We start from the raw sequence: 16,760 nt of genomic DNA, 5'->3' as shown, positions 1-16,760 counted from the left end.
TAGTCGAGCGAAGAACGTGTAGCAAGCGATAATGTAAAAAGATATGGAATTGTTAGAAACTTTTCTTTAGAGATGTTCTTCTTTTATGCAACGCAACCGCTGGAAATTTCTAATCGATGGCATTTCCAGTGAAAGATGGATGGTAGATAGTAACGTGAGAAATGTTATGAGATTTGAAAAGTTTGCAATGATCCAACGTCGTTTCTTCGTGCTACCCGGTCATAGGAATCTTTTAATGGTTGGTATTTCCATTGGAGAATGTGCAAATGGTAATTTAAAATCATTTGACCGAACATAGAAATTGCACAGTGATTAATGGTCGTTAATGTCCTTCTTCGAAATATCCTTCTCGATTGTTATCGTTGATTGTTACTGTTCCAAATGAGAAATAGGTGCAAATTGTATGGATTTAAGAAACTTTCTTTCTTTACATAATCACTGGATATGTCGTAATATTTTCCATTGAAGAACGTATAGCAAATGATAATATAAAACGATATTGCGAAATTTAGAAACTTCCTGGTCGCTGAATACCGAGATTCTTTTTTCATTTTAAAACCTACAATATCGTTCGACTACAGCTTACTTTGTTTATTCTAACTTCGTCGCAGACAACTCGGCAAAAGCTAACTAACTGAAAACACAAATTTTTTCTTTCCCATTGTACTATCGTTTCCCGAATTGCTTTAATGAAAAGGAAACGGACGAGAGATCTTTCCAATAAATAGAAGAAAAAAATAAGACACTCGTCTACTCACTGACAATTTCAACGCTACATTCGCTTTCCCATTATACATACCATCCTTTCAATAAATAAAAAAGACAAATAAATAAAAAGCACGATGCACTCAACGCGGCTCACTGACAATTTCAACATTACACTTTACTTGTCCATTTCAACGTTACTCTTACTTCTCCATTACGCTGTACGTTTTAGCAAATAGAAAGATAAAAACGCAACACTCACCGACAATTTCAACTTTGGACGTGCGATTGATGCATCCCAGCTCGTTGCACACCACGCAAGTGTAATTGCCGCTGTCTTCAGGCACTAGATCCTCCAATCTAAAGGTCCACTTAGACATAACCACCGTGCCAAGCGTTCTTTTTGGTTCTTCGTTGTTTTTGTACCATGTGATGTTCGGCCTTGGGTTGCCAAAGCTTGGACATCGTAAGCGTAACATGTTGCCAGCTGGTTTCACGACCACGTTTGGCATCTCCACGCTTTTATTGAACGACGGTGGTCGTATGGGAGCGGTGTTGTTGTGTTCACCGGCTGTTTCATTCTCCAGTTTCTCGTTGTCCAGGTCGACCTCCGCGTTTTCGTTTTCCACGTGCAACGATCGCGTCTCTAGCAAATCTGCGACACCGAGATTCGTGTTCTTTTTCATTCAGAATTAATTGGACAAACTAACTGGAGGATCTAAAATTGATTTAAACGAAAGTTGGGAGCGTTAGGTTAAACTTGGAAAGGGACTTTTGGAATGGGAAGGAACATTGACTGGAATTTCGCATTAAAGGGAGTGGATTTTTGAAGTAATCTGATTTCTTCAAGCTTACGGGTGATACAATGCAGGAAGAGCGAAACGAAATTATTTCTAGGAATTCCTAAATTATTTAAAACTATAAAATATTAAAAAAGGGTTTCCAAAGATATTTTGAAGCTGTTTGAAATTTTTCAACGATATGAAGATGATTTAGAATTCATTGGCGAAAGAGGCGGAGGGATAGGTAACGTTATTATCCTTTTGCAGAGCTAAGGAATATTACTATCGATTCTTGCGCTATCACTTTCAAATTACAAATCAATTACGTACAAAATGTAATTAATAAACGATCGCGAATTTTTAATCAAATTCTGTTTGATATGGTCGATGCAAAGTACGAAAAACTGTCCAAGGTTGAAAAGCGAAGAAAATCCGAGTACTAACTTCTCGCTTCGATTTCCAATTCGTTCGTATCCTCCTCGTGTCTTTCCAGTCTCTCGGTTTCGTGCTTGTATTCGTCGTTCTGCAACAATTCGATTCGTATCGTCACGTTCCTCCATTCGTTCGTCATGTTTGATCCAACCAGGCAACTGTACGAATCTGCGTCCTCGGGCTCGATGTACTTGAACCTCAGCGTCTGTTTCATTAATCGAATTCTTGGCGACGATGGTCGGAAAATGTCGTCGCCTTTGTACCAGATCGTCTCCGCGTTCGAACTCGACGAGCATCGTAGGATCAACTTCTCACCGATCGACACAATCACCGTGTCGGGATGATTCAGATCTGTGAAACGAAAACAATTCATATTTCATATTTTTTATTCAAAAAAATCATTTATTTATTATTAGGACGAGACTAGGGAAATAGAAAAGATCGTTTGGAAGATTATTTTCAGTAAAAAAATGTAATATCAGACGGATTCGATTCGATGTTCCAGAACTTGGATAGCTATAGTTATACTGAGGATATTTTATTTATTTATGATAAATTTGATGGCGCAGAAATACACGTAATGTGGAGAAATATGGAAATAATATGGAAATTATAATACCTTTTGCATTTTCTAAAATATAACGATTCTCTGCTTAGTTTTCACTTTTTCTAAATTATAATCTTAACACTTCGACAATCTAATAAAATTACAAATTGTACAGTTTTCTACCCAAAATTCTTCCACACGAAATAGCAATTGTTAAGAAACGTCTTACAATTATCTTTTTAATAATTACGTGGTGTACGATAAATTTTGAAACACTGGATGCACAACTCTACGATGCAGTCCGGATAACGATATCTTGCCTCTTCTCTGATATTTTATTATTGAGAAACCGCGTTCATTTTATAGACAGACAACTGAGAAATAGGAAAAAATTATGCAGATCCAAAGCTGTATAAAACTTTGCGCATATTCGAGCTTATCGAACTCCGCATTCGTGTCAACGATTACACCGGAACGAAATCTCTCTGCAGTTTAGAACTGCAAGTTTTAAGAAAGTTTATTATCATATAAAAGCCGATGTGTGCTTTTTCACGCCTTTTATCGTAAACGGGAGAATTCTAGAGCATAAAAAAAATATACATTTTTCTGATCGTAACTTCTCATTCTTTTTTTATACACTGTCGAAGGACTGAACACGTTTGACGACTTTTCTCGCCGGCATCACAGGCGAGATAAACTGTAGAACAGTTAAAATAACAAATTTGCATAAATATTCGCGATCTGGCCACGATGCGTCGCTTAAATCTATTAGAAGATCGTTTTCTCGGCGACTTTGATCTCCATAGTTTTCCACTTTCTATCGCAATATCGTACGAATTATCAAACTTGTGGTATTCTTTTACTCTCGTTCGCTTGGCAAATAAAACACGGTAAGACATCATCGTAACGATTCTTTGTAGCAGCGTTTCCTTAAAACACGTTCGTCGCCCAGCGTGATTCGGCTAAGTTTCCTGCGGGGCCCAAATCCGACCGCCGGTACGCAGAACGTAAATAGAGCGACAAGCAGGAATTCATCGTTTATTACCTTCGATTCATTGTTTATCGCCTTCAATTCATTATAAAGAAAAGATTATTTATTTCTGAAATGGAGGAAGCGATAAGCCTTCTAGCATGGCAGATATCTCAGATCTTTCATTTAGTGGAGAAGCATACTTGTGAGACGTACATCAATGATTTTTTCATTCTGAAAATGTTCAGGAAACAGCGTGAAAATATATTTGAAAGTGAGGAGTCCACAACTATTGTTCGAAGTGTCCAAAATCACCCCAAATGTGTTTGGAATGTTTTAACAAATACCATGCGATATAGAAAATAATATAATATATTATCCAGAATATAAATTAATAAAAAGTATGCTATAATGTGTTTTTAATATTTTTATGTTGTATATCCTATATATAATACCGTATATTTAATTAACTCGAACAAGAAGAGCGTCACCATCATTTGGTGACGGGGCCCCCACGGAAGTACACCCGTCACATAAATATGTGTGACGTGGCGACGAACGTGTTAACATTAGAACTACCGATAGTTAAGACGAAGCTATTTCTATCAAAACCAGTCAAAATGATTAGTCTTTAAAAAATACGTAATAATAGAATATTTTTATATTTATTGATTTATCAATTTCTTACAGAAGCAATTCCATGTTATGTAGCACATTTCTGGTATTATTAATCCATCCGGGACCATGATCTCTAAACGAGGCTTGACAAACTTATAAAATTGTAGAACCAGTTATTTTCACTGCTGTGGCCTTTCTAGTGTTAGCATCTAGCGATCGATCCGGAATTTTCCTGATAACTGATATCATCATATTGAATGATACGCGGTAAAAATTTGAAAAACGTGTGGGAAGTTGTACAAGACGAGCAAACTGGTTAATTGGGATTCGATAAACAAATTGCAGCACCCTTTTACACTTTGACAAGTACCAGACATTTTGACTGGCATTGATATAAGTAGCCTTGATACGAAATTATTATTATAAAGGAATTCGCAGTGAAATTACAAGCTTGTCCTACGACGATGCGAAGATCGTTAGGTATCTTCAGCAAAACTCGTGAAAGCTGTATTAATGGGATTCTATCCAGATTATTTAGCGCCACAGACGCGAAACATGGCTCGTAGTACGCTTCCTCGGCACCAAGTTCACGAAAGATAAACCGACAGCTTTCGCTACTTGGCAGCCTAACGCGGATTCTAATTCGATTCTTCCGCGAATCGTGGCCGTAATAAACGCTGCTAAAATTGCGTCGAAGTATCGCAATTCGATATTTCACATCGATTCTCTTAGCTACGCACAACTTATGCGTAGGATCCTTTATAAGAAAGCAATTCTCCGCTGGGACATTCTGAAAATGAAACGTAGGATACGCGTCATCTGAATTTTTGCATCTCCTTAGCATTTCAGTTTAATCTTCGCTGAGTCGTAATTAGCGTCTTTTTAAAAAGCAACATGTGTATACGTACATCGTGTTGTATGTTAATTAAAAACAGCTACTTCTAGTTCGAGGACGCAATACCATTTTTGGAAAACTTCGATTCTTCCAAGAATCATTTTATTTCTTATTTAGAGCGTCTACGAGTAAGCCGTGGATTTTTATGGATTTGTGAGAAACGTAAGATTAATCAACGAAGTTACGAACGTTCGAAAGATTTTTAAATGAATAATTGTCATCGATACGCAACACTTTAAACGCGTTTCTCTTAGATCTGTTATTTTTCAACACAGCGTTCACGATACCATAAAATCTATTCGACCAATTGGCTCAAGATTTGATGTGAATCTTCCACGCATGTATCGCTATAGTCTGAACAAGAACAAATTCGATACCTTCCTTTGTTCTATTTATTTAAGCCTTTGAGTGTTAAAGAAACATGGAGAAGATCGACGATCGAACTTCATAGGATCGTCGTTCTTTTAATTATCGACTTTTTGCTTTCGTCCTAGTTTCGTGCTACAGCCAAACGCATCCTAATTAACGATCTCCTTGAGTTTCTTATTTTAAACAAGTAGAACGACCGCAATCGTGGACTCCATGAGACGAGATTTTACGAGGGTATACAGTGTCATCAATTTTAATTTCTTCTCGACAAGAAAAATGACAAATGTTATTAACATATGCAAAAATATACTGTGCAAGTTTCATTGCAAACACTGTTACATTTTCTTTGTAAAAAAAAAATCAAACAACCTAACAGGACGTGTTTCACATTGGAGTATCCTCTTGGCCAAGTTAGAAACAAAGAAAGCTCAAGCAACAAAGATCAGCAATTAATATACAAGCACCTAAGTCAAACCTGAAATTCACTGTGCTATACTACGATATATTATATCATGTTATTTATCGTGTTATACGGTATATTAATATCACGTCATATTTCCCTATGTTTCATTACAATTATGTCAAATGTGCACGTTTGTAACAGATATCGTACTAGACTTTGAATCTCATTGCGATAAACAAATAATAATAATAATAATAATAATATATAGCATGCAACAATATTTGACGGGACTGGATTCTTTCAGTATTACGTATTCAGAAAAATACGAATTTCCATTAACTGCAGTTTTAGCTGTTTGAAACTTCCTAGTCAGATCGAAAGCTATTTACGATATGCGCTTCGTCTGTACCACTGATTCATCAATCATATCCTTTCTCCGCCTCCGAGGAAACCTCGATCATCGATCGTAACCGCTTCCAGTTGTCACAACAACCTCGTCCTAGTTATCGTCGACTCGTTAACCGCGGTTAATGGATATTAACCGCAATTTCAGAAATTTATTTTCTCCATCCTCTGCTAATATTCAATTACACGGGCTTCGTTCTCTGTACACTGTAACAAATTGTCGATCGATTTCCCTTGTAAATTGATAGCTCGAGCCTTGTAATTATTAGTTCTGCAACGATTTTTCTAGAATTACAGCTCACGTAGATGAGGAGTAATTGCCCGATATCGTCGTGCCGCGTGATCATCATAGCCTTTTAATCTATTTTATCTTTGATCATTGGTAATTAAATCCCTCGGGCGGCGTGATAGATTTAATTGAAATTAAATTTTCGACAATACGCCGATCGAACGATAACACTTCGATTCTCGCGACATCGAGCGCATCGTTGTTGCTAAGATTTAACAACTGTTTTTATTTTACGGTCCGATAGAATTTCTTTGGGCTTGTAATATATTGCAGCAAGGTGGTGGTTGTTTCTTTACTCCTGCTAGTAAAACATATCAGTTTTAATTCCTAGGATATTTTATTGCTCGTTTAATAATACAGCTTGTCGAGAATATTTGTAACTGAAAAATGATCTTCGCTGGCGTTTCATTACTCAGTTTCATAGATACCATTTGTCATACGACTGTTCTCTTCTACTTCCTTCATCGTCTACCATAACCCGACGGTGTGTTTCATTCCACCCAATACTTTTTCGTTATTGAATGATGCCAATCTATGTAATGCGTTGTTTTATTTAATTAAAGGAATACGTTCTCGCCATTAAACAGATATCATCACGTCGGTTACGTTACTGCAACACGTACCAACGCTTACTAACGAATCAATTAGAATCGTACGATCTGCTTCTATAAATTTATTCAACCGTAAGAAAACAGCATAAACGACTTCACACTTGACAGGAAATTTCAAAGAGTAACGCGTTTAGTCTCGCTTTTCTCAAGAGAGATAGATTTTCTTCGACCCTACAACTTTCTTCGTTGATATTCCTGCAACGCAGATTTTTATTTCTGCGATATCTTACACCGATTTGCCTTTAACTCAACGTATTTGGCTAAAAATCGATAACAAAACAGAAGGCGTGAAATCCGCCGAACAATTTTCCGTTTTAATCGCAAGCGTGAACCGCTGACACGACGATCGAGCGATGTAAAATCGTTCAGCGTCGTTCCACGATTTCTCAACCTTGAACATCGATTGAACTTCGGCGCGACCGGAGAGCCGTGGACTTGGCTCGGTTCGAGCTCTTTCTCTTTCGAGAATCTGGTCACGGGGATACGTTTACCAGGTCGACCCATTCATGATATTTGGACGATCGAGGTATCGCCATTTGGACGTTGGCCAGGCGAGAATCGCGACACTGTCCCTTCCGACGTTTCATCTGGAACCACGTCCCATCGTGTCCTCTTCCTCTCCGTTCGTTTGCGTCGACGTCGATCCGTTCTCTCTTCCCCGTCAGTAAAACGCGTCTAACTAAATTTAGAGATCTGTCGAGGGTGTCTGTGCCGATCCTCTCGTCTCCGCCACGGGTCGCGCCATCGTTTCGAATAGAACGTCTGTTCGCGCCTTTCAAGTGCGACGATGCCGATGGAATTATGTTAATTATCCATTATTAATCGCTAATTTCATATTAGACGTATATACGTTTTATATGCTGTTATATGGTTTTATATTTTTTAAAACACTTTACATCTTATTCGTCTTGTTGTTTTTGTTCGTATTCTATTAGTCGCTAACTCTTGGTAATTAGGTTCTATTTAACTACTCGTTACGAAACTCTTCGTAGCAAACAGTAGCTTTCTCGCTCTTTCTACCAGGCACCTTGAAAGACAAAATAGCGTAACCAAGCTGAGATAAAGATGGTTGTATTTGCAATAAAATTACAGCTTCTACTTGAGTATTTAGCTATCATTCAGTCGATGACTTATCGGTCATAAAGCAAAATAAAATCAAATAATTGTAGAAAAAAGTTGAACATTTCATTTTAATTTAACTTTCACGTGGCATGAAACTATTATTGGTATTCGACTGAGTGAATCTACTTGTTTGAACGTCGAACGATTATGATGAGAACGTACCAAGTATTTCGACTGAGCCTCGCGGTACGTACATTTAACATTTATATTTCTGAATATATTCTTCTTTATTAGTCATTTTACCGATTTCATATGGTTTACACGTATTAGAAATTTCGATCGATCGATATCGACGTTAAACGTGCGCACAATTCTACCTTCGGAAACCGACAATTTTTCCAAAATTCGCGTTTTATTTACCACAATGGCAAACCGTATATCCTGCTCGATGCTACTCAGTTTCCTGACATACCTTTCAATGGCCACCCTAACTATTTCAATTAACGTCGATCTCAAGCGACAAACGTGGAAATCGTCGTTTTAATAAATTCCGCTTGCTGATGTTAGCTCCGTCACAGCTACGAAATTAGCCAATTTGCCTAATTTACGTCGTTACAACAGCAACAGTCGCGAATACCTTGCAAAATGCTCGAAACGTGTCTGCAATTAGCCACGTTGAAAGACTATTTATCATCTGGTCTTTAGAAGCATAGAACGAATTCCATCTCGCCCACCATTTCCTGGAGTCGATGTTGCTGCGCTTCGTAGCCGCAGCTACTCCAGTTGCATCTTCGTCTCCTTGCTTTCTCCGTTTCTTTTGTCTTATCTCCAAACATCCTCGGCGTTCGTGTACAAACGACTAATTGTCCGTGAGAGCTCTCTTTTCCCTCGACGGAAGTTCATCGAGTTTATTGTCTTTGCGAGTTCCGTTCCCGCTTCTTTTTTCGGACACGCGTCCTCACGTGCTGTACTTGATGCCTCGTGGACCTTCTCCGATTGTTTGACCGAGGAGATACGACACGAGCAAACAGACGACTCGTTACTTGCGTAGCTTGTTCGCTGCTTCTCAATGTCCAAGCGAGCGTTTTATTTTATCTTCGGATATTCGGATAGTTCCGGTTTGCGCGTTGAAATCTTCCCGCATTTCGAATAGAAATAGGATCTTTCCTTTACTTTTCTCTGTTTCTGCGTCTGGAAATTGCTTCGTTGCGTGGATCCTTGATTTTCGTATTTTCTTCTCTTTCTTCCGATTCACTTATAACGTTCAATACGCAGTCACTGCCATTGATACTCGGACGCTAAGTTTAATATTCAAAAGAGAAGAACCTTCTTTTTCTCTTTTTTTTCAAATCGAACGGAGCACAACTCGAGTTTCTTTCTTGACAAGTTCGTAGGATTATTTTAGCAAGCGAGACGTAAAAGAAATTTTGAAAACATTGCGATTGGTCGGAATAGCACGAACGGGATAGCAAAGATCATTTTTTATATCTTTTTTTATCTGGATCTGTAAAGAGAATTTAAACGATACATTTTGAAGATTCACGCTGGTTTGTATACGCGTTGAAAATTTCATTGTTTCGTCTTGGCAATAAAATTATATTAGTCACGCGTGTTTAAGAGAAGTTGTTTAATTGTCATAATCCAGCGGAGAATTAACAAATCCTCGATATCTTATCTTCTTTGCTTAACAATATAATGAAAATTCTTATTATTAGACGTTATTTTTATCTCAGATAATTTTTGTAATACGGCGCATGGTAATAAATGAGATATCAAAATTGTTAGAAAAATCGATCGGAAGACTTTCGAAAGTGTAAGAAATAGAAAATATTGATTATTGACCGGTAGAACGAAGTTCGATTTCTGCGTATGACATCACGCACGCAGCCATCTGTTTCGTTCCAGGCGCCACGAATAGCTACAAACATTCCGAGAGGCTTCTTTGTCTTTTCTCTCGATCCTCTCCTTCCTTCTTTACATTTTCGTCAATGCTCGCTGCTTCTGGCGGGTTTACTCGGACGAAAGGCCATCCGCGAATACGAGAATCGTTGTAAACAATTTCTGGCGAGCGACTCGATCCTCCATTCTCTTTAAACCTTTGACTGACATCTTTGTGTCATATGCGGTCACAATAGTTTGAAGTTGCGTTTGAAATTAAATCGCTCAACTCTGATTTGTGTTCTGTATTTTATGCTAGAAAGATCGTTCTTCATATTAAACACAAAATAAAGTATGCAGGTAGTAATGAAATTTCCTAATAAAATAAAATAAAATCCACCAGATTCGTCAAATCTTAATTCCACAATTTTTCATTTTATCCAGTACGTTCCATCCAAATTCAAATGAAATATATTCCGATTGCCAATCTTATAAAAATATTCTTTACGATATCTATCTTCGCAAATTTAAATGTACAAAATGCAAATGGGCATTAGCTATTTTTAAAATCAATTGTATCCCGATACAATTTTATTCTACATTTTATACGATGAATAGGAATTCGAGTGGAATATTTTTTATTTTATTTTTTAATATCGATTAGTCTGTTTGAATTCTATTTGACATTTTAAATTTCACCGGATAAATATCGTTGGGCGTAATGATATTTCATCCTGACGTCAGTCTCTTCAATTTTCAAGATAATTCACAATAATTCTTGCTCGACGTCGGAATTAACAATTACATAGTAGGCAGCAAATTCGATGATTGATCGCGTGCATGATCTACATAGCTAGAATGGGACGTGAGAAATCATAGTGATTTCGTTTGGGGAGCACTAGCCATTTAGTTAAATGGCAGGGACCTAAATATCCCTCGTTTGTCCACGCGAGCGAGCTTCCACGTTTATTTATTCGTGTCTGGGGTGAGACGTGCACCCTTTTACGGTGCCATTATGCGGTGGCCCGACTTTTCTTCCATTTTCCCCTTTACCCTCGTCGTCAAAGGATTTCTACAGTGAAGAAGCAATATACAATTTAATCCCAAATTATAATTTCCTACCAAAGCATTCCTTAAAATATCATCTATTATTTTCGGTTAAAACGAGTTAACTCGTCACTCAGATCTCCAACATTTCAACTAGAAAATTTCTTCATTTATAGATCAAGGAAAGAACATCGAAACCAGCTGGCTGCTGAAGCGAGCAGAACTCTCATATAAAGAAGACTAAAAAGAAAACACCTCACTGACCTCACTAAAGAAATAAAATAGCGAAACTCGAAGATGGTATCCCACTGGGGATAGCCATTCCCATATTATTTAGCAATTAAGTTAGAAAAATTTACCAAATGTCCAGCTGGATAAATTGTAAAGTACAAGTTAAATAATTAAAAAAATAATTTAGAGATCTCCTGTCTTGTAATACCGTTTCATAGTATTTCTGTTAAAAATCAATCGTCTCGTATATTATATTATGACTATATTCGTAAGAAAGTTCAGCTACTTGAAATCAATTTGTTTCTATCGACTTTTGATTCTATTCATCGCATTTAATATCTATCTATGGCACTTGAATTCTGGACCACAGTATTCTTATTGCTACTTCGATCATCTTCCGATAAATGTTATTAAATAAAAAATGTTTTGGAATTCGATATTTAATTGATTCACACAAATTCAGTTTTTATATTCTGTATTTCACCACCATGTATAGCCATATGAACACACTGGATACACTCGGATAATTAACACGTGGCGGACGCCAAAAACAAATGAGCGTCGTTAGAAGTCGTATCAACTTAACATGTAGGAACTAGCGATCATACCAACCTAATATTTTTCTCAACAATAAAGAGAATCAAAATTCTCCAATTTTGCCATTTACAGTATTTTCCACGAGCATTCTTCGATTACAGAAGCTTCCTCGTAATCAAAGAAATTACGTGTTTAACAATTTAGACGCGTTTAACGATTCGTTTGCTTACCAAATTTCTAGACCAAGATTGCGATAGGAATGTTGCAAGAGCGTAACGAAAGCGAGAAAGCAACGCCGAAAGAAATACGTAATTACCTTTAACGCTACCGTCGCGGACTTGTACGAATTTCACGCTTAATAAACCACGTGATCTGCGCAGGCAACGAAATTAAAAAAGAGAACAAGATTTTTCGATCGAGGCAACGAGAACTCGATTCCCGCCGGAAGCAACGTAGCGCTGTTACCTGGGCTACTCGTGTAATTTACGACTGTCGGTTTCAATCTCTATATAGAACGTTCTCAGTTCGTTCCACTAAATTAGCCAGCGACATTTCGCGCGGAATCACTGGAAATAATTATTATCGGCCGCGAGACCGTTTCGACAACGTTGAACCATGTAACGATCGCACGGAGCATTAATTCCGTCTAATAAATCTGCGGATCGTCTGAAAAAGCCTTCTTTGCACACCTTTCGCTGCGTTCGATGCTATGGAACTCTTACGGTTGTTGGCTCGTGCTTCATCGTGAATAGCACGCGCCGCTCGTAAATTAATTCCAAAGTTTTCACGTGGTCAACGGCGGCAGCGAACGGCTGTTAAAATATTTTCAAACATGAAATTATACCGATTTAGTAGACGTACTTATTGTTGTCCACGATCTATGGCCCATTAAGACTCGTGTCTTTCGCCTTGCAATTGTTGGCGACTGTGAGTACGAAACTTGTATTGAATAAATTATAAACGAGAAGTACATTGAAAGAGTGCAAAGTAATGACAAGTCTCCATATAAAAAATATATATATACATATTTATGTTATCAAAAATCACTCAAATTCTCAAAAATTGCAATGTCTTTTAATGTTCAAAAATAAAAGTTTGGAAGACGAATACTTATTAATAAATGTACCGATACGTTGGCAATTTGGTTCTAAAATTGGATCGTCTTGTCGATGATCTATGGTCCATTAAGACTCGTGTCTTTCATCTTCCAATTGTTGGCGACTTGTATTGAATAAATTATAAACGAGAAGTACATTGAAAGAGTGTAAAGTAATGACAAGTCTCCATATAAAAAATATATATATATATATATTTATGTTATCAACAATCACTCAAAATCTCAAAAATTGCAATGTCTTTTAATGTTCAAAAATAAAAGTTTGGAAGACGAATACTTATTAATAAATGTACCGCCACGTTGGAAATCTGGTTCTTAATCTCGGAGTGAATTCTGCATGAAACTAATCCACGAAGATCCTAGAGAGCGCTTGACCGAACACCGTAAAAGCAACAATCAAAATCGATGGTTTACACCATAGCTTACAATTTCCAGACACACTAGCGTCTGTTTAGAATCGGCATAGCATTTCGTTACAGCCGGCCCTCGGTCAATATACTCTTAAAACTATTTTAATGAACTGAAAACAACTCTTCTTCTTATTTACACGACCAAGCTATTTCTGACTGCGCGGCTCACCTTTAAAAAACAAGTTCACCTCGACTGCTTCTCAACTAATTTAACGAACTGTTTCAATGTTCCAGATACACGTGCTCTGCAAACAGTTTCAGCGTAGCCTGAGCACAGAAAATCTACGTGTATTTCGATCCACTTCAGCCGCGTTCCACGATTCCATCATTTTCTGGTGAGTCAATGCTCGCAAAAATGTATTATACTTTCACCGTCAATATGATTGTTACTCCGCAACGATAGCTACAAATGCGGCTACATATTTTCCTAAATATTAATTAAAAATCAACGAACGATAGCTACAGATGTAGCTGTGTGGCTGCATGTTTTCTTGGATGTTAATCGAAAGCCAATAAACGACAGCTGGAAATATAGCTGCATGTTACACTGTTTCCTAAATGTTAATTAAAAATCAATGAACGATAGCTACGAATGTGGCTGCACGGTTGCACACTTTCCTAAACATTAATTAAAAGTCAATGAACGATAGCTACAGATATAGCTGCGTAGCTGCGCATTTTCTTAAATGTTAATCAAAAGCCGATTAACGACAGCCAGAAATATAGCTGCATGGTTACGCTATTTTCTGAATGTCAATTAAAAATCAATGAACGATAGTTACAAATATAGCTGCGTGGTTACGCACTTTCCTAAACGTTAATTAAAAGTCAATAAACGATAGCTGGAAGCACGGCTGCGTGGTTACACATTTTCTTAAACATTAATTAAAGATCAATGAACAGGCATGTTCCCTATCCATTTCCAGTCCATATAAAACCCAGCGATTTATAAATATCGCTCTGACCCTGGCGTTATTAAATTCACAAATATATATTTCGCTCTTAAAGCAGTTCTTTTCGCGAGTCGATGGAATTTTTGCGACGAAAATAATTTACCTAGTGTTTTCCTTATATCGAGATAATTGTAAATCGACGGGATGTGACGACCAGTCGACTTGGATTCCGTAGATAGGCTGGAGCCTAGAGTTGGCGCGTTAAATCTCTTCAAATATATCGTGAAACGGCGGCACCACGCTGGCGGAAACGCGCGTGCACGTGAGCCAACATGCAACAGCAACGTGGAAACAAAATCTGTGCGCGTTTACCAGACACGCGTCTATTTTTGAAACGGGCCGCCCTTCTTCGTGCTTCCCGCCGATTTTCTATCGGCGCTAGCCAGTTCGAATTCGTCGATAATTAACGCGTCCCAGAAGAAAATACGATACAATTAGTCGACTGTAAATGTCCGCGAGAAAGAAAAAGGAAAAAGAAATTTACATTTTCACCAACAGAGAGAAACGACACTCTGACGAGGTGATTTTTTTTTTATTAGGAAAATTAATTTTTTTGGAAACAGAAGATTCACACTGCGAGCTGAACGTCTTTTGTTTATGAACAATTTATAATTTGCATCTTAAGATCGTTCGTTCGTTGTAATCGATTGAAATTTCGTTAATAAATGAAATTGCAGGATCATTTGTTTTGGAAGTGGTGCAAGTCCATTTCCTGTAATCTGTAGCCTGTCCAAACAGTCGAGACACCAATAATCAAACACAAATGATAGCGAATATAATCTAACACTCTGTATCTGACATAATATTGCACGTACGAATGGGAACATGTTGTTTTAAACGCGCTAATATACTGGGAAATTATTATTACATTTGTTACATTGCTGCTAGCGTGATTCAAGTAAATTGTTGTAATTAAATGTAATTATTGTTACGTTCAAAGCATTATTAAATTAACAATAATTTCACTCTTATACCGGGTCGTATGAAAGTGGAAACCCAAGATCAATGGAAGTATATTGGCGTTATCTTGCTTTCTTTTCTCAATGAATAACCTCGTATTAACATTAGAAACTAACACAGGTATATTTACTGCAGTCTAACGTAATAACATCACGATAATTATAATTTACTTAATTCTATTCTACTCATTGTACAATTTGTGTTAGAAGTGGTACAAATTGGCATACAAAAATTGTCAAGTTTATGAAAAAGATTAAAAGCATCATAAATTCATTCATGTCCCTGAAAAATGATATTCGTCTACTTAATTCTCAAGGAAGCTATTTGTATAACGAATTTACATCTATGCTTGAACATATAGAGACGCGGACAAACCGAGTAAATGTTTATCAGGATTTTTCAATCGATGGAAGCGCAAACACTTCAATATTTCAAAACGAAGGAAAATAGACTTACACCACTTTCAAAATAAACGGCCCATATTTTTGCGCACTATGCGAATTCTCTGCGTTTTCCTATATTTAAACTTCCCATAAATGCACCTGATTTTTTATCTTAAGCGACAACCGTATACAGCGTCAACCGTATCGAAATAAAATTTCATCTTCGATCTAACGTACGCGTTAATAAAACCTGTATTCGATATTTCCGGAAATCTAAATTTTAGAAAACCCGTGTAAAATTTGCGAGCTGCGCCGCTGTCGATGCTAATCAACGATTGTCTTCGTCACGCCGTTTCGATTTCGCTTAACACGTTTTCGACATAACGCGGAACGAATGAACCGTCGTATTTTGCAGGACGGTTGTCCGTGTCTTGTCGGGACGATAAAAAAAAAAAAGAAAATACACGAGACAGAAAGATGGAAAAACGAAGCAATGCCAAGTATGGCGGAACTGTTCGAAGAGAATCTTCTCCATTTGAGGCTGCACGGAGCGCGGCTCCCGAGGGAACTTCGCGCAGTTTCCCTTTGCGATTCTTCCGCGTTTGGAACTGTTGCAACCTCAGTCACTGTAATATTTTTCTTTCCCTGCGGTTATTTGTTTCGTTGACAGAGCAATCGATTGAAACGTCAGATGAAACGAAGATGAAATTGCATAAAGTTGTCTACTGCTACTAAGGTCGAAGGATTTTCTTAAAATGATGAATTTGCCTTTGGAATGGAAATTCTGAACTGGGAATCGACGATAGCTGGTGACATTTCTTACGGTCCATTGATAAAATCTTTTAGAAGCGTAATGTCGATAAAATTTTGAAACGAGTCAGAGATGAAAAGCGTATTCTAGAAAGCAACCACTTGGAAATAACGTTCAGGGACACGGCAGTTACCACGAAACGCGTATCGAACCGCGTAAACAGCACTCCAAAAATATTCAGAAGTTCTCGTGCAACCACGTTCTTTCATCTGGCTCACAAACATCAACAAGCGATGGGCAACGAATCGATTTCGTTTCGTTACTTCGTCAGTTTCAGGGGGATCCTGACAAAGTATATACATAGATGATTCTTCGGTTTTACGATTTTGCTTGAGTTCGTTCGCA

General features: G+C 37.5%; 1 protein-coding gene across 5 annotated transcripts in view; it reads right to left on the bottom strand.

Annotated features, from left to right (window-relative positions):
* LOC139990946 (fibroblast growth factor receptor homolog 1) overlaps nucleotides 1-16,760 on the bottom strand; it is a 113,344-nt gene that overhangs the window by 6,378 nt on the left and 90,206 nt on the right. For all 5 annotated transcript variants that reach the window (XM_072010611.1, XM_072010610.1, XM_072010607.1 and 2 more), the window contains 2 exons: nucleotides 1,932-2,270; nucleotides 968-1,360 (listed from right to left, as the gene is read on the bottom strand). In XM_072010611.1, coding sequence (XP_071866712.1) covers nucleotides 968-1,360; nucleotides 1,932-2,270 — 732 coding nt within the window. The remainder of the gene's footprint in view (nucleotides 1-967; nucleotides 1,361-1,931; nucleotides 2,271-16,760) is intronic.

This window comes from Bombus fervidus, chromosome 9 (assembly GCF_041682495.2).
Source record: "Bombus fervidus isolate BK054 chromosome 9, iyBomFerv1, whole genome shotgun sequence".
NCBI classification, from domain to species: domain Eukaryota; kingdom Metazoa; phylum Arthropoda; class Insecta; order Hymenoptera; family Apidae; genus Bombus; species Bombus fervidus.
Note: the sequence above shows the minus strand (reverse complement) of the source record. Positions and strands in the feature narration are given on the sequence as shown.